Source organism: Asterias rubens, chromosome 2 (assembly GCF_902459465.1).
Source record: "Asterias rubens chromosome 2, eAstRub1.3, whole genome shotgun sequence".
NCBI classification, from domain to species: Eukaryota; Metazoa; Echinodermata; class Asteroidea; order Forcipulatida; family Asteriidae; genus Asterias; species Asterias rubens.
Window position 1 is genome coordinate 6120299 of NC_047063.1, and position 19350 is coordinate 6139648.

At 40.5% G+C, this 19350-nt stretch overlaps 1 protein-coding gene across 1 annotated transcript in view; it reads right to left on the reverse strand.

The window, feature by feature from the left end:
* LOC117304016 (methylglutaconyl-CoA hydratase, mitochondrial-like) overlaps positions 1-15838 on the reverse strand; it is a 60427-nt gene extending 44589 nt beyond the window's left edge. The window contains exon 1 of the mRNA XM_033788497.1: positions 15479-15838. Coding sequence (XP_033644388.1) covers positions 15479-15803 — 325 coding nt within the window. The 5' untranslated portion in view covers positions 15804-15838. The remainder of the gene's footprint in view (positions 1-15478) is intronic.
* Positions 15839-19350: the final 3512 nt, after the last annotated feature.

Below are 19350 nucleotides of genomic sequence, written 5' to 3' on the forward strand. Positions count from 1 at the left end.
AGCTGCAATGCCCAGGGAATCATCAGCACAAAGGGAGCTGCAATGCCCAGGGAATCATCAGCACAAAGGGAGCTGCAATGCCCAGGGAATCATCAGCACAAAGGGAGCTGCAATGCCCAGGGAATCATCAGCACAAAGGGAGCTGCAATGCCCAGGGAATCATCAGCACAAAGGGAGCTGCAATGCCCAGGGAATCATCAGCACAAAGGGAGCTGCAATGCCCAGGGAATCATCAGCACAAAGGGAGCTGCAATGCCCAGGGAATCATCAGCTCAAAGGGAGCTGCAATGCCCAGGGAATCATCAGCACAAAGGGAGCTGCAATGCCCAGGGAATCATCAGCACAAAGGGAGCTGCAATGCCCAGGGAATCATCAGCACAAAGGGAGCTGCAATGCCCAGGGAATCATCAGCACAAAGGGAGCTGCAATGCCCAGGGAATCATCAGCACAAAGGGAGCTGCAATGCCCAGGGAATCATCAGCACAAAGGGAGCTGCAATGCCCAGGGAATCATCAGCACAAAGGGAGCTGCAATGCCCAGGGAATCATCAGCACAAAGGGAGCTGCAATGCCCAGGGAATCATCAGCACAAAGGGAGCTGCAACACTGTTCCAAAGGGATGGACCCTCAAGCGATAGGCAACCGGGTCATCTTCAAGATCAGCATTCGGCCACCACAAAAATTGGAGGCAGTCACGGTCACTTCTTGGAACTTGTACTTGGTAGAACAATGTGGCTACATATGTCTCCCATTATAGCTGATGTATCTTTTCCTGACGAAATCTGAGGAGTACACCCATCAAACTATTTGTGAGATCTCGGCCCAATTTCATAGCGCTGCTTAACGGTAAGCAAATTTGCGTGCTAACTGTAGTAGAAAAATTTGCTTAAGCCTTAGCGTATTTCACAGGTTAGCAGAAAAATTGGGCGGCCATATTGCGTGTTTACCGTGGATTTACATTGTGGCGTCATTTATTTTTGTGAGGTAAGCACCGGAGGGTTAGCATGCCTTTACGCGTGCTTAAGGTAAGCAGCGCTTCGAATAAAAATTGTACAGTAAGCACAAAATTGGCAGCTAAGCAGCGCTATGAAATTGGGCCCTGGTCCTTGAAGTAACATGTCATTCAAAGGTACTCCCTGGTACATGTAAGTGGCTATGCAGTCACAAAACCACTCTAATCTTATTGGGCTTTCAAGAATGGTAGACAGCATGATGCGGAATATACCACACCCTTCTATCTGTCCACTGCAGGTCTTTTTCTGGGACCTGTTCAGCATATCCTTCACACAATAGCCTTCACCAACCTCTGGAAAGCATTACATTGTAGATGGGTAAGTTTTATATTGCAGATAGTTGCAGATGGTTTTCAAAAAACGTGCTGGGGCCAAGGATATGGAGTTGATTGTGAGGCTAGATCCAATGATGAACAGCCGTTTGACCAGTTTCGGATTATTTTTTGAGTTCACACAGGTTTTTGTTGCCTTCTCTACGATCAGTTTACCTAAACATGTCGTAACACTCACTAAAAGAAAATAATACTTTTGGAGTAGCTTCAAGAGCAGTATTGTCACCCCTTTGACCAGTTCCGGATTGGTTGAATCTATTTTGAATCAGTAGAGCGCCCTCTATTGTAATCCCATACCCCCATTCAAAAAAACTGTTCCACAATGCCACTAAACTAGTCTTTACCTGTTACTCAGATCCAGTGATTCCATTGACAATTATATTGGATAAACATGGACAAAACAGTGACATGAGCTTTTCATACATGTAGATGCCCAAACAGTACACTCCTATCACGTCCGTCATAGAATTTAACTGCGTATCTCTTTGTGAAATGAATGTAGGTCAAAGGTGCATTATACAGGCCGGCTGGAGGTCGTTTTCTGGCATTATTCACAAGCCTTGAAGTGTGACGTCAACTTTTCATAGATGCCCAAACAGTACACTCCTATCACGTCCGTCATAGAATTTAACTGCGTATCTCTATGTGAAATGAATGTAGGTCAAAGGTGCATTATACAGGCCAGCTGGAGGTCGTTTTCTGGCATTATTTACAAGCCTTGAAGTGTGACGTCAACTTTTCATAGATGCCCAAACAGTACACTCCTATCACGTCCGTCATAGAATTTAACTGCGTATCTCTATGTGAAATGAATGTAGGTCAAAGGTGCATTATTATTATACAGGCCGGCTGGAGGTCGTTTTCTGGCATTATTCACAAGCCTTGAAGTGTGACGTCAGATGTTCAAGCTACAATGACACAAACTTCAGAAGAGCGCCACCATTTGACATACCGACGTTATTAGATGAATCCAGACTACTCAAAGGAACAATGCCTCACAATTTTTTGTTTATCTCATAAAAAAGTAGTCAACTGCTCAGTTTTTACTTGAAGTATTTTTTACACGTTTTTACCATTTGAAACAAATGTAACTCATCCTGGCGCTGAAATTTAAAGAAATTTGTTTTTTTAAATTTCCGTGATTTATTTTTTCGATGATGTTTAGCACCTTACTTTGGGTTTATTGTACATGTATGTTGTACTTCACATGTATCAATAATAGAAATTGGTAATGTGAAAAGTGTCATGGTCCAGAGTAAATGGTCCAGAGTACATGTCCGGTTTTGTAAAAAAAAAGCGTTGGGATTAAAGTAACAATGGAGTAATGTTTCTTTATTTAAGTATTTAATACTATACGTGTAGAATGTTATAGATTTCCTTAGTGGGGCGAGCACATACTTTAAGTTTGGGGTGAGCAGTCACGCGTGTGTTAAACTTGTTAATCGGTTGGAACTTTTCTTCGTATGCCACACAAACACCTGTTTTGCAGACATGAACAGAATATTGGAATTCGCAGAGTTTGGAGAATGCCGAGAATTCAGGATTCGCTATATAAGGAAGGATCGCGGCCATCCTCGGCCCTCACATTTTTATTTCTTCAGTTTCGGGGCGGAGGTCTGCAGAGTAGCAGAGTTGAGTGGGCGGAGATTCCCTCCGAGTATGCCCACGTTGGAGCGGCATTTTTAATTGCCGAACTGTGATGTTCGACATGTGTTAGTTTCGCCGTTCCTGCACGGATCAATCCGTGAAGCCTCCAGCAAAGTTCGTCGCTGCCGAAACCATGCAGTAGGCTGCGGTGGTTCTTCAATGACGGGGAGTTTGCACGTCGACGAGGCAGAGCTGTGACTTCCCGAGAGCGTCGAACTTTACGACACACAGACTCATGACTTGGGTACTGTGTGAGTTTTCTTTTCCTCCGAGCTGCGGTCGTCGGACTTTGTTGTACCGGTTGCGTGAAGCAACGACGGTACGAAAGCAGAGAGCACCGAGGGGCCGACCATTTTTTCACACCGGGTTTCATCACATCGCGTACCTTGGAAGGACGACAATCTACGGGGACATTTTCATCAGAATAGGCGAACACTGGTCTTCAGCTCTCTCCGAGAGAGTCGAGGTATATCAGAGGCTGTTGGGTCTTCAACCCTATTTTGCCTAGGCTGCTCGCCCCCCGTTTATATTCAATTCATGTCACAACTGGTTAACTGCCTTTTTGTATTGCCTTATTTTTGTTTACGTAATGGTTTATATTAAATTTAATTGAACATACTTGCTGTTTCATGATGTGCTGGTCTGTTTGACTACTTTTGTTACCCTTATTTCTTTGGGGCGGGGGTATTTTTCGAAGTCTCTGGCCTTTAGGAATTTGGATCGTAACAAAAGTATCCTGCCCGCGGCGCTGCGAAATCCGACTATCCGCTTGCGCTGCACAGTGGGCCAGGCCGAAACCAAAGTGCGCCAAAAAGGGTAAAACGTGACCCTGCTAGTTTTAATTTTTTCAACACTTTTGAGGTTGCTTATACCCCATGGGACCATTTTATGGGGAAATTAAGCAAAAAATATATATATTGACTTGTCATGACCTCTTAAAGGTATGCAAATCCACAGAAATTGGCCATAAAATGAAAATAGTTGCAGAAATCTTTATAAAGCAAAAATAGACACCTTGCATTGAGTTACGGAGCTAAACTTTCAGGAAATTAAATCAGTTTGTATTTTTGTTGAAGTTTTCTATGAATAAATGCTGACAATTGTGTCAACATTGACATGAAATTTACGTTTTCTGTGTTTAGCAATACGGAAACTAAAGATTGCCGTCGATTGCTGCCTAAAGTCTACTCATTTCTAATAGAGCAACTTGTTTGCAAGGTGTCTAATTTTGCTTTATGAAGATTTCTGCAACTATTTTCATTTTATGGCCAATTTCTGTGGATTTGCATACCTTTAAGAGGTCATGACAAGTCAATACATATATTTTTTGCTTAATTTCCCCATAAAATGGTCCCATGGGGTATAAGCAACCTCAAAAGTGTTGAAACAAATTAAAACTAGCAGGGTCACGTTTCACCCTTTTTGGCGCACTTTGGTTTCGGCCTGGCCCACTGTGCGCTGGTCACCTCGCCCCCTCAGAGACAAGGTTGCGCAGGCCTGGGTGGCATGGGCGCAGCCATTTTGTTTTCACGTCAAGTGGTGCCTGCACCCTGCTGAATTGAGGCGCCCTGGATCAATTTCAGGGAACCCGTGGCTTGAGGGAATGTGTTGTTTGTGGCGTCACAGTCAAAGCATGAGCGTGTAGTAACTTTGGGGTTGGGGCTACCCTTGGGTTGTCATAGGTCTGCGTTGTTGCATATACCCGTCATGCGCTTTTTATTATGTCACTAAGTAACCTGGCGCGTACAGTCGAAGTAATAAGAACAATGCACAGGATCACCAAGGGGAATTAATGGAGGCAGGCCTATGCGACGGAGGTGGAGGTTATTAGAGCTTGGGGACCGGGACAGGGAATGGGCAAACAGTGTGGTACATCTGTGTGGGAAGTGGGACAGTGGAACAGCAAAAAATGAAGGGAACAAATTAAAAGGACTGGGGGAATAAAACGGAAAAGGAAAAGGGACTAATGATGACATGGGACAGGGAAACAGTTCACTGAATAGTTCGGGAAAACATGAGTTAAGGGCAGGTAAACTGTGGTGTTGAACGGGGGATAATAGAGGACATGGGACAGGAAAATGTTGAACTGAAAGGGGGAAATCAAACCGTGAAACGGTAAAAGAACCACTATACGCTAAACTAAAAAACATGAGAACTGGGTATAACTGAGACTGGGAAAGACCCGCGCGAAACTGGATCAGTTATGGGCAAACTGTGGCATGATCAATCACAATTGCATGCAGTGCCAACACAAGATAGTGACGCTTGGCGCAAGCTAAAGTATGCCCTCAAAGTTGAAACAATACCTGATTTTGTTCACGTTAGGCAAATGCTCCTTAAGGTTCGTTACATCTTTCAGGTACCTTCTTCGATATCCCCACTAGATGGAAAAATTGTTGGGATGGCGTCATGTTTTAGAAAATAACTTTTCTCTTCATGTCAAAATGTGTAGTGTATTCCGGATTCTTGAAGCACGACGGCTCGAAGTGTTTGCTGCACACGCACAGCGCTGGAAAAGACTTGCAAACTGACCCCAATTGTTTTGCTGCATCCAGCAACAATACACAGCTGGTCGACATTGCCGGGAAAATGCAAGTTGAAAAACTTTTTCGAAATGTACAAACTCACGACTAGGACTTGAATACGTACGTGTGTTCGATGTTCAATCAAGGCAAAGTCTGCATCGATTGACGTCACAAAAGGGGTAGGTGGAGTCACCCCCACACAACTTTTTTTTTTTTTACATATCATTAAAAACAATTACTCAACAAATTATTTTATTGTTCAGAAACATACTCTACAGTGGGACAAATAAAAAGAACCGGGAAAAAGACGGGCAAGTGTACGTTTTCACAAAGCACTGAAAGGTTCGTCGTGACTCGTCAGTGTCGCTAACCACTTACCCCCTCACCCCCCTCCTTCACCGCGCTACTTGCAGAATTATAAAGGCAATGATTTATAGCGGGCCCCGCACAGGGTATAGATGGGACTGGGAAAGAACCACTAGCCGGACTCCCGCGCAAAGCTGGAAAACATGAGCTATGGGTAACCCTGGACAATACTGAAAATTTTGACTGGCGATATAGCGTTGGGTAAATATCGCCGATATGACGATATATCATGAAGTTTTATTGAAAATTTAAAGTACTCAGGGGAAAACAATGGCTTAATCGCACGCTAAAAACAGTTTTACAGCAAGAACAGACTAACAAAAAAAGACTGTTAAATTTATAATAAAAAAATTGACTGCATAAATTAAATAAATTTGATACAAACCGGCAATATGAAAATCACTGAATTAACATCCATATTCCATGAAAAACAGATGTTTTACATCACCGGCTCTGATGCAATTAAATCATATTTGTACCTCAATAGATTGGACTAATGCAATTTCTAAAAATCTGGTGCCGCTATTTTTATTCCAAATGCGTTCACAATCATCTCTCACGTGCGTGTTACGTAAATATTCACAGTCAACTCGCTGAGACGATATTTCGCTCAAATAAAAACCGACATCGATATTGGCGATGTTGTTTTCAATATCGTATCGTGATGATATTATCGTCATATCGTCCAGGCTTATTATGGGCAAACCGTGGCAAGCGAAGAACAAAATTGCCATCGCGCAGGAACGAAGGCACACTGAGCTCGAAGCGTCGGTTAGATATGGGACGGGAGAGGGAAGGGGCACAAGGTTGGACAGGGGACAGGGTACTGCAAAAAAAATAATAATATGGGGCCGGGGTATTACAGGCCTACGAGAAAGAAAATAAAAATGACTTATAATCGATACAGGATAGGAAAATAATAAACTGAACGTAAAAATAAACAAATCGAGGTATAAAACTAAAAGGGACTGTGAAATGAGAAATGGAAAAAGACTATACGATTTCACAAAGCCACGATAATTTGTATTGTGACACTGCCCTCCACTACCTCCCCAGCCCCCCCCCCCATACATTTGCAGCATTTTATATGAAAAGCTTTCTAGTTTTAATAATGATGTGGCTCAAATGAACATACAAAAAAACTAAATCATACTCCATGTCATTTTCGAGATATGACCATTGAAATTTGCTTGAGGCGGCCATTTTGTGCGCACACGAGACGTGAAATGTGATTCTTGTGATAATTTTTGACTTTGAAAGCTCATAATTTAGTTTTTGTACCAGGTAAAGAGCTCAAGTTTAGTATTCCATCTTACTTCTTGCCAAATTTCATGAATCTGCACTCAATTGAAATGTATCTCCTTTAATTGTCTAGTTACAATGGTCACCCAAAGTAGGCACCCAAAGGAGGCACTTTAATCGGCCGAAAGTGTTTTTTGTGATATTTGGGGTCACATTGTGCCCACATGAGGGGTCAAATGAATCCTACATGTATAGGCCTATTCCCTAGGTATTATCTATGGGTGCATGTCTATACCCATAATTAATTATAATAAGCTCACCAATGCATTTATTTAGAAATAGCATGGGCCCAAAGTTGGTTCCAGCCAGAAAAAGGTCAAAAAGACCCCGCCCGTCTTGACCCCGGTTGACCCCGCGATCAATTGAAACATCTTTTGAAATTTACACCTGGCTTAAACCTTGCCGAGGGATCACTTTAGGGGTGGCGACCTCGGACTTCCAATAATCTCCGCCGGCACGTTAATCCGGAGGTCGTTGGCTTGAATCCCACTCTAGTCAATTCTTTGTTCAATCCCAAAAATTATTTACAAATTTACCCAGTCAGTTTCCCTTGTGGTTTAAATTGATATCTGAAACAAAAAGTCGCATCCGCTTAACGTGATCCCCTAGCTGACGCTTCCCAGGTTGTATCGTAATTTGGGTGTGACCCCTGGCTACACGGCAGTTAACGGTTGTATGGCTTCTGACTGGCACCCCGAACAAAGATATTGACAAAATAGGGACACCGCCAATATAGGGCTAGATAACTCAGTTGGTAGAGCGCCGGCACGTTAATCCGGAGGTCGTTGGTTCGAATCCCACTCTAGTCAATTCTTTGTTCAACCCCAAAAATCATTTACAAATTTACCCAGTCAGTTTCCCTTGTGGTTTATATTGATATCTGAAACAAAAAGTCACATCCCCTTAAGGTGATCCCCTAGCTGACGCTTCCCAGGTTGTATCGTAATTTGGGTGTGACCCCTGGCTACACGGCAGTTAACGGTTGTATGGCTTCTGACTGGCACCCCGAACAAAGATATTGACAAAATAGGGACACCGCCAATATAGGGCTAGATAACTCAGTTGGTAGAGCGCCGGCACGTTAATCCCGAGGTCGTTGGTTCGAATCCCACTCTAGTCAATTCTTTGTTCAACCCCAAAAATCATTTACAAGTTTCCCTTGTGGTTTATATTGAAATTTACACCAGTTAACATTTGATGTCTACTTATGTACACAAAATTTCAGCTTTGGCACTCAACTCCTTCATGGTTTGGTCGCTATTTGAGAAATAGATGTTTTTCGCACATTTTTTATCAATGTTATTACAATTCTTACCACAAATTGATGTTCATATACATTACTTGTGCATCGCGATTTATGGAGCGCCACGTCCCACGATACATTTCGTTAAGTTGTTACAGCACTAAATAAAGCGAGTGTTCGGAACATGCTGGGTGTGCCACAAATCTATCTACTGTTTGTTTACCACCGCTTTTTGTTGGTGGGAGGGGGGGTGGGTAAGAGCGTCGGAGATTATTGGAAGTCCGAGGTCGCCACCCCTAAAGTGATCACCAAGCAACAGGTGGCCTGTCTCAAAACCAGACAACACACCACTCACAATACACTGACCAGAATGTAAGGCGAGGTTGGGCTCGATTGTGCATGCTTTCTTTATTTGTGTAAGCCCCCCCCCCCAACCCCAAAATTTTATTCATTCCCACAGGCTCCTTCCAGCCTATAGCCCTATAGTTACCCAATGTTTCCAAATTATAAAGCTTCCGTTTGATCCCATCCTTGTCCATTTCTCATGCCGTTTGGAAGTCAATGCTTTTTTTATAAATTAAATTATTCTCCATTTATAATCTTTTCAACAAATGAGTCACCTGTCAGAAAGATTTCTAGGAAGTCTGGTAACAACATCGACCACTGGTTGACATATGGTCGCCTGCGAAACATCAATCTGAGTTACTTCGTTCATTCAATGCAAATTCGGTGATTTGTTTCAGTTTTGTCCTGGCACCCAGCCTCTTCGACCCCCTGCGCGGCAATGAATGAACCACTCCGGAGAACCATGCTTAGCACAATACGAAAGTAACCCGACCAAAAAGGGCAGATCGAATGCCGGTTGGGCGGGCAAGGGGCAATGGGTGAACCAATCCGGAGAACCATCTGCGAAACACTGTCCATTGAGTCGCCTGTCAGAAAGATTTTTAGGAAGTCTGGTAACAACATCGACCAGTGTTTGACACACGGTTGCCGCCCAAACTTCCTCCAATCAGACGACTCGTAAGTGGGAGTTCGGGTCAGGGTTTTGTAGACTTGCAACCCGACGTCTGAAACGACACAATCGTGTTGAATTCCACAACGATGTTGTTGAATATAAGAGATGTTAAATTTGCGTCGGGGATAAAGAATACTGATGTTGTTGAATTCGGCAAGGATGCCATGCCACTGGACCTTCTAATTTCAATCCAAGATGGCGCGGGTTACGCTTTTAATAGTATAGAAGTTAGCACATATTCAATTTGTTGATGTGGGCAATTCCTTGCAAGTGCGACACGAGGGTCAAAATTTTAAAATGAGTGTATTTTGAAGTTTCTAGAAATGAAAAAAAAAATGATCCAGACCAAATATTTTTAAAGTTACAGCACTCTGAAGTTGACGCTACGTTAAATGGGACCAAAAACTCATAGGTAAGAACACAAAATTTATTTAGGTGTTCGGCTTTTAGCCGAAAACCTATTGTTATTGTTAAGTTGTTTTTTTTTTTTTTTTTTTTCTCCGTCTTCTTCTTCTGCCTGAACGTTCTCCGCCAATTTTGAGAAAAACTGAAACTTGTATGAACTTGAAACTTCTCATGAACATCAACCTCGGTGAGTAGACGGCACCGCAACTTTTTTGGAATGGTAATGACGTCATTACGTTAAATAAACGTGAAATAAACCTTAAATAATTAGAAAAATCATATCTTCAAAACCAAAAGAGCTACGTTCAAGATTCTTTTTTTACATAAAACCTCTTATAAAGATCTACAAATGCGGTGCACAACGTGACCCCATTTGACCTTTACTTCCGGTCGAAACCGGAAGTTAAAGTAACAAATCATGTTATTTTGGGCTCTAGAGCCTAAGTGAATAAAAATATGAAAAAATGTCCAATGCATAAAATTTTTTTAAACTCAAGAGCATTCTAAAAATATAATGTGTGACGTCATAGCTACGTCACAACGAAAATGGTACACGAGGTCGAAAAAAAAATTATTTTGCTATCTCAAAAAATACAGCATGTACGGACTTGAAACTTACCACGTACTTAGACCAAAGCGTGTATATGACAAAGAACAAAATTTGGAATGATGACGTCATCGATGACGTCATTATATTAAATTGAAGTTTTTTATTAAAATACTCATATCTCCAGAATCAGATATGCTACATACGTGATCTTTACACCATATGAAAGGTCATGAAGTATTAAACAAATCTTACACAGGGTGTGACCCCATTTGACCTTTACTTCCAGTCGAAACCGGAAGTAGTAGCTCACTATCTCCCCAGTCAACTAAACTTAAAAAGTGATGGCTCGTTAATTCAGGCCAGAAATCCGAACACCTCGAATTTGTTATCAAACAAATTCTTATGTCTAGTTCTTTTTGTAGTTTTCATAATCTAAAGGCACTCATTTTATTTTGTTTGGTAAAAATGACAACTCTCAGTGTCGTTATTCAGGAAAACACCTTTAATTAATATGAAACTAATGTTACATACCTAGTATGTGCCATCAAATGAACGCTTTTGTACGGCTTAGTGTAATGTCAGTCACAAAAAATGAAGATTTTTGTCATAAAAGTATACATGGTAGCAATTAAAATCTGCCCTTAGTTATTTTCTTAGTAGGGGGTCAGGGTAGAGCAACAATGTTATCAAACAGGTAAATAATTGTTGTTTAAATTTTTTTATTAATTAAACAAAAGTGTAATGTCAGTCACGTTTAATGTCAGTCACGACAATGTAATGTCAGTCACGTTATTACACAAGCTAATTAAAAAGATTTTGAAAATTGGATGGACTATTAAGTTGTCTTTTACTCACAATGCAACTTAAATGAAGCTATATAATCCTGAAACAATGCTCTTGGATCTGTTTATTTGTATTTTTAGTCCAATTCATCCATATTTTACAGGTAAGTGAATAACAAATTTGTAAGGTGAACTGTACTCCAATCCATACATGCTTAAGGCGCATTATTCATTGTGAATATTTGTCATTGATCGAAGTAAAAGTAATACAATTGTTTTCTTTTTAAGTTAGGTCAACATTATTACAAGAGTCTCACACTACACAAGTTTTACAAGAGAGTAAGGAGGATACTACAAGACAGCAGCAGAGATGGGCTGCCAAAATAGCCTGGTAACAATGTAGCCTGGTAAAAATTTAGCCTGGTAACAATGTAGCCTGGTAACAATGTAGCCTGGTAACAATGTAGCCTGGTAACAATGTAGCCTGGTAACAATGTAGCCTGGTAACAATGTAGCCTGGTAACAATGTAGCCTGGTAACAATGTAGCCTGGTACCAATAAAGCCTGGTAACAATGTAGCCTGGTAACAATGTAGCCTGGTAACAATGTAGCCTTGTAACAATGTAGCCTGGTAACAATGTAGCCTGGTAACAATGTAGCCTGGTAACAATGTAGCCTGGTAACAATGTAGCCTGGTAACAATGTAGCATGGTTACAATGTAGCCTGGTAACAATGTAGCCTAGTAACAATGTAGCCTGGTAACAATGTAGCCTGGTAACAATGTAGCCTGGTAACAATGTAGCCAATACCTTGGAACCTGACCACCATCGGTAACAATGTAGCCAATACCTTGGAACCTGACCACCATCGGTAACAATGCAGCCAATACCTTGGAACCTGACCACCATTGGTAACAATGTAGCCAATACCTTGGAACCTGACCACCATTGGTAACAATGTAGCCAATACCTTGGAACCTGACCACCATCGGTAACAATGCAGCCAATACCTTGGAACCTGACCACCCTCTGACAATGTTAGTGTTCAATTGTTTTGTGCTTTCATATGGTATATATTTTGATCTAAGTACATTTTATAGATTGGCTCGTTAACTACATGTACACAGTTTTCTTAGCAGTAGTTAAAGAACTGTAGATTAAGGTATTGCAAATTGGACAAATAAAATAAATAGAATCTTACAGAATATTGCTTATTGGCTAGAATGTACATTAAGAGTCCATGTAAATGTTTTGATTACAATATAGTAGGCGTGTGTTTTTAGCAGACATATCCCAATACTTGAAAACTCTGAAATAGCAGTTTTACACTTTTCAGTCTTTTCTTCTCTCAGTTTTCTCATGCATGTGAAAAGCTATTACACAATTGTTACTATACTGATAGTAGTTTATTTCACTAAAAAAGGGAGCACCCATCTCTTCCTTCATGTGTCTTTTTTTTTCAATAAAAACTTCATCCAAATTCCAAAAATAGCAGCTTAAATTTTAGCTCTTTAATAGTACGTTTTATCACAATTAATGCATGTTTCAAACTTTAAACATCCAAAAAATTATAGTTATTCCCTTAATATAGAATTAAACAGTTCATTGATACTCTCTTGTGGACAGAATTTTTAATTTTGTTTGCTAAATTGTTGTTACTGTTATTCCAGCAGATGTTATGAACGCGTAATGTCAGTCACGGTAATGTCAGTCACGGAGGTTAATTTGCATAATTATCGAAAAATAATTTTTCCCATCTAACTACAAATTTTGGTTACCCTATCAGATATAATGTTAATATGGATTGAGATCTTTAGCACTTTTAACTTGAAGTGAAATTTTAAAAACATATCAACACTTTTTGGTTGCGTCGCTTTTTGTAATGTCAGTCACGGCAGTTAACGACCCCCCTAGTCGGAAAAGCTGAATATGAAATTTAAAAGTTTCAATGCTGTATTGTGTATTCAGGTCCTAGTATCCCCCATGCCAAACATGGTTAAGATGGCTGTCATTGTTTAAACATGAGAGCTGATTAGATATTCAAAATTAGTAAAAAATGTAATGTCAGTCACGCTGGAATTGCCCATGTGATGAATGCTTGCAGTTTGGCTTGAATGGTCTTTAAGTCTTCACCAGGAAGCATGATGACACAGATAATATCTTGGAATGGTATCCAACAATCATTGCGGGTGTTTTGTGGCCAAGAGAGTGCATTAGAGTTCTTGGTTCATTTTGTGCCATTGAAATGTGCACGTTTTAATGCATTTTTAGTATACTACCCACATTGAAACTAATGTCCCGTCTAAACCATATAATAGGAAATTATCACAAAAATCACTTTTTGCGTCTTGCGCGTGCACAAAATGGCCGCCTCGACCAAATTTCAATGGGTCATATCTCGAAAACAACATGGAGTATGATTTAGCTTTTTCTTATTGAGCCACATCCAATCATTCTGATGAAGTTTCATTAAAATCTGAGAGGGTCACCTGGGAACAATGATCAAATCATGGTACTGAACATTCTGCTGAGCATTCTGGAAAAAAAATAGGCTTAAAGAAGCCATGTGCCTTATAGGGCCTATTATTTTCTTATTTTTTTTAAAGATTTGTTTTTAACCCTCATATCCATATTAATATAAATATTAAAATTTCAACATCGGCTTGGTGGTTCAATTATCACTTTTTAGTTATACACTTTATTATAAATATTAAGGGGGAAAAATGTATGAAAATATAATTAAAAATCAGATTTGAAAGCCAATGATTATTCACCCCTTTTTTTTTCTTCTTTTTTTTGTGCAAATTACCATGGTAATTTTTTCAAATGTCATAAAAAATATTTTGAATAAAACGAAGACAACTGCTGGCTATAGAGTCATACACAGAGTCTCACAGAACACTTATAGTCACTGCAGATGTTTCTTCCACGTATGGCTTCAACGCAAGGGCGTCGATGGGTAGGGGACGGGGGGGACATCTTGCACGGCCAGCTCTTCTAAAGATCATTATTATTATTAATACTATCTATTCGGCCAAGATTCAAAGACAATAATGTTCACAAAAACAGTATTTTATATACAAGTAAACTTATTAAATAAAGACAGCTATAGCAAACACATAGGCCCCATAAATCAAAATGTTTTAAAGAACATGTTGCCTTGGATCGGACGAGTTGGTCTATAAAAAAACGTTTGTAACCGTTTGTTATAAAATGCATACGGTTGGAAAGATATTTTAAAAGTAGAATACAATGATCCACACAAGTTTGCCTTGAAATTGTGTGGTTTTCCTTTTACTGTGCGAACTAACACGGCCGGCCATGGGAGTCAAAAATTTGACTCCCATAAATGGCCGACTGTGTTAGTCGACGAGGTAAAAGGAAAACCGCGCAATTTCGAGGCATGTTTGTGTTGATCATTGTATTCTACTTTTACAGCATCTTTCTACCCATGTGCATTTTATAACAAACGCTTTTCAAAGACCAACTCGACTGATCCAAGGCAACGTGTTTCTTTAAAATGGTGCATACAATGTTTGAATTTGATAGAATCTCGGTTTTACATGAGGGAAACAAGTTCCCAAACTCCATTGAATGATGTTAATGTTAATTAACACCCCCTGTAACTCGCCTCCTTGTCAAACAAAAAATAGGCAGGAAGACGTTTAACACAGAATATAAACGTAAAGGTAATGGTATGGGTGAAAATAATGTATGGTATTTTTAAAGGATAACTTTCCGTATAGCGCCACCACTTTTTCACTCATTTTTACAAAAAGGGATATCAATGAGGTAAATTAGATACTATATTATTTCATATCGAATGAAAAAGTGGTGGCGCCATGCGGAAACTTTTCCTTTTTAAAACTTGCTCGCCCGTGTAGCCCCCCCCCCCCCCCCCCCCCCCCACTTTTCAGTAGCGCTCGGCGCCCTTGCTTCACCGGGAAACCATTCTTTCTCATTTACCTTGAAAACAGGAAAAACTCAAAACAAATGGGACCAGTTGAAGTTATCAAAGATCGGTGTGTGGTGTGAAAATTTCATTATGTTTGCATACTTCATAAACAAATGAAGATAATTAGGGCCGGCATCGGTTGATAAAATTATATGGCATTATTTTTTCCCAATTCAAAGAAAAAGGCATAGTTAAAACTGGTAGGTAAGACTAGTATTATTATTAGTAAGACTAAAATTTTAAGAAGAGGAGATAATTGTTGCGGTAGGCCCTAATGATTTAATCGGCTCAAATAACTACTATTTTGTTCAATTACGGTTCAATGTTGTCAAGAAACCTACCTGAATGTTCACCGTCCAAGTAACGGACACTAAGATCATTGTGATCAAGTGTGTTGTTAGAACTGACGGTTGATGATGATGCTGATGATGTTGATAATGGTAGTGAGCATGGTGAGTAGCATCGGCCAGTGCCAGTCATCATCATGTCAATAGTAGTACCATAGTCATAGAGCAAGCTGCTGCTACTTCTACTAGTAGTTCTACTACCAGCAGTTCGACTGCATTCCAGTAAATCTAACCGTTTCATACAATGCTGCCTCACAACTTTATTCTTCCAAACACTTCGCATGCTTCGGATAGCGTTAAAGTTCAACTGCAGCGCCATTTCTTTGTTTACAGATCGATTACACGGACGGATTATTTTTGTGGGATGGGTGGTAGACTTGATGACAAGTCGTTAGGCACTGCCTATTTGTCTGCCTATCATGCAACAGTCACAGTGCGACGTACATACAAGTTCGTATAATATAACTCTATGACTCACACACACACATACTGGGATCGAGGGTGTACTGTAACTACACACCGCGCTTAACAATTACCGTCTTGACTTCAAGACTAGGTGGGTGGAAGCCATAGAGTTAGGCCGTGTCCGAAACGACAGCTTCGGCTACAGCTACGTCTAGATCAGCGCATCTACCAGTGTTGAAGAATAGGCAGACGCGCGCGATCTAGCCGTAGCTGTAGCCGAAGTCGCCGTTTCGGACACGGCCTTATATAGGGTGTGCGTTCGTTTAGCTTCCCTGGGTCAACCTAGACTTGTGGACAAGTCGTTAAATCGGCCACACGCGCTGAGATAGTGCTCCCCCGACAACACTGCTCTCGCGCGAACTCACTGCTCTCGCGCGAACTGATGGCTCCCCGATTTCGACTCCTCATTATAGACCTTTCTTTTGTTGATAAACAAACCGCCTTGGTTGGCATGGTCGGCCGAATGTTAGTAAAACACTAAATCTTAAAAAGAGATGTTTGAACCAAATTCAGCATTCTCTGCAAACTTTCAATTAAATAAAATACCTCTCATAATTATTTGTTTTGTTTTTAACAAAATCAACAAATTTGGTTACATTGTTACAAAAAATAGCGATCTTTTCTTAATTTGCACTTACGGCTTTCCATAGTTTTCCAATCTGGGTTGGCAACAACTCGGGCTGTGACGTTGCAAAAGAAAGGTCTATAATGAGGAGTCGAAATCGGGGAGCCATCAGTTCGCGCGAGAGCAGTGAGTTCGCGCGAGAGCAGTGTTGTCGGGGGAGCACTATCTCAGCGCGTGGGGCCGATTTAACGACTTGTCCACAAGTCTATGTAATGCGTAGAGTAAACACAATTGCAAAGTACATGTACAGACCAAGTCGTGAGTTTGTAATTTTTTTTTTCCGGCAATGCCGACCAGGCGGATCAAACGACACGGGTGGTCAAACGACACGGGGAACATTGATACTGTGTCCCCCACCCTTCGAAAATGGGGTGGGGTGGGGTGGGGTACACGTCCCTTCCACTCTTTCAAGGTACACTCTTCCACTCTTTTCAGCATACAAAATTGTGTTGTGAACTGTGGCAGTTTCGGTGTACAGAAAAAACAAATCTAGTGGTTACCGGTTAACGGTTGTATGGCTTCTGACTGGCACCCCCGAACAAAGATATAGAAACTCCTCCCTGGAATGTGTGGGCTCCATCAAGCTTCTAGGCTGTATATTCCAGAGTAACTTATCTTGGGATCTTCAAGAGCAGGCTTTTACTTCAAAATGTAATAGACTGATTTTTGGTCTGATTTGCCTCATCTCTGGCAACTGTCCTTCGTGCGTATCGCTCCATTTGTTTAAGACTCTTGTACCCGTCTGGTGGAATCACCGTAAAAAATACATCAATTCCACCGAATCGGTACAGCGCAGAGCCAGTAGGATGATACTGCGGCAAAAATATATGGAACAGCCTTATCCAGAAAGACTGAAGACTCTGGGTCTTATGTTGCTGTCTGACAGAAGAACTTTTTTAAACATTTGTTTATTGTAAAACTGTTGATGTCCACTCGGTATAGTTTTATGAATGACTTAACTAATCTGTCTAAAGTTAACTCCCGTCACACAGAATTGCTCACTTTTCATCACCTAAAACCTAGGACGGACGCTTATAAATTTTCTACCATTGTTCGCTTTCCTAAAATGTTCTCAGAGCTCACATTGGATACCAGGAATGTTTTTGGGGGGTACAAGTCCTTTCGTTTGAAGCTGAGGGGGGAATATTTAGTATGTTAATAGTGCTAGTGGTTTTAATTGTTGTTTTCTTTAATTTGTCTAAGCGAGGGGTCTTTGTACTTTTTTGGGTGGTGTTTGGGGAGGCTTTCTGCTATCATTGTCCTCGGGCCCAGTGGGTTTGGCATGAATCTGTGAGGGTGCACTCTGTGCCAATTTTTTTTTTCTTTTGTAATTGTCAAAGACTAGCCTTTACAGTTGGTGTATCTCAACATATGCATAAAACAACAAACCTGTGAAAATTTGAGCTCAATCGGTCATCGAGCTTGCAAGATAAAATGAAAGAAAAAAGCACTCTTGTCACACGAAGTTCGAGACCTCAAGTTATGGTAACAGCATGGAGCTACGTGTGTATAGAATATCCTGGTGTCATGTGTTTTCAGTAGGATAACAGGAAAAATGTTCACAATCAAAAACTGATTTTTTTCCCCTTCAAATCATCTATCAATTTTCTTTTTAAACAATAACACTTACACTTGAAGTTTTGGTTTTACGTTGCGAGAGACAGTCCGCCAGTGCTTGTGCATGCACGACATTGGAGCAACGTCATATGTTTTCACACCTTTCATTGGTTGGTATTTTTATTGAATATTCAGAAGCTAGTATTGCGTGCAAAATAAATCAAAGTTATTATTCAATTACTACTTAACAAATTTAATGAAATTTTTGTCCTAAGGCATTATGGCTACTATATATTAGAATCCAGAGATATCATAAGGCATGAAAGTAAAACACCCCACCCCCCTTGAATTGAAGCACACACACTTCATAACAATCCGTTTTCCCCCATTTCAGACCAGTAATGTTTGGTTTCAGGAGACAAGAAACCAATCTATGATATTTTCTCTTTAATGTAGACTTAATATTTATTACGCTTATCGGAATTTATTACAGTATGCAGTTAATAAATAAAAAAAATTGTTTTTGTAATTTTCACTTAAAATATTTTATTTTTTTCCCCACAGTGGCACACCATAGAATCCCAAATAGTAACCACCTCACGTGATCCATCTAGTGACTGAAGAATGAAACTCTAGAATCTCTGAATCTAGCAGATAGTAATTTTGTTTTGAACTTTCGAGGTTGGATGATGTTTCTTTGAGTTGACTCATTTGAATGTTGGCATAATAATGCACTAGTGATTTGTACCAAAAATCAACCATTTTATAAATGTTTGAGCATAACCAACGACAGGAAACTTTATTCTCAGCATGATTACGCCTGATGAAAATACAGACCGTGAGTAAACTGCATAGCTTCTGTCACCGGTGCAGCTTGCACAATCTCGCGGTAAACGGGAATCAAAGGTGGGGTTCGAAAACACATGAGGGTTGATAACGTATACGCCTCTCTTAATATTTATGCATGAGGTACGTCACAATGCTAACTCAAAACGAGGCGATGGGCGCAGCCACTGCAAGTGATGGGGAACGTGCGCCCATAGCCTCATTTTGGGTTAGAATTATGACGTCGTGCATAAATATTAAGAGAGGCGTTGTGCCGCGCGAAGCGCGGCATCCCGCTAGTTATATAGAAATTGAACCCGGTAGTGTATAATAACTGTGATGTCTGTTTATGTACAAGTACATGTGTACAAGTACATGGGGTCTACGTACAATC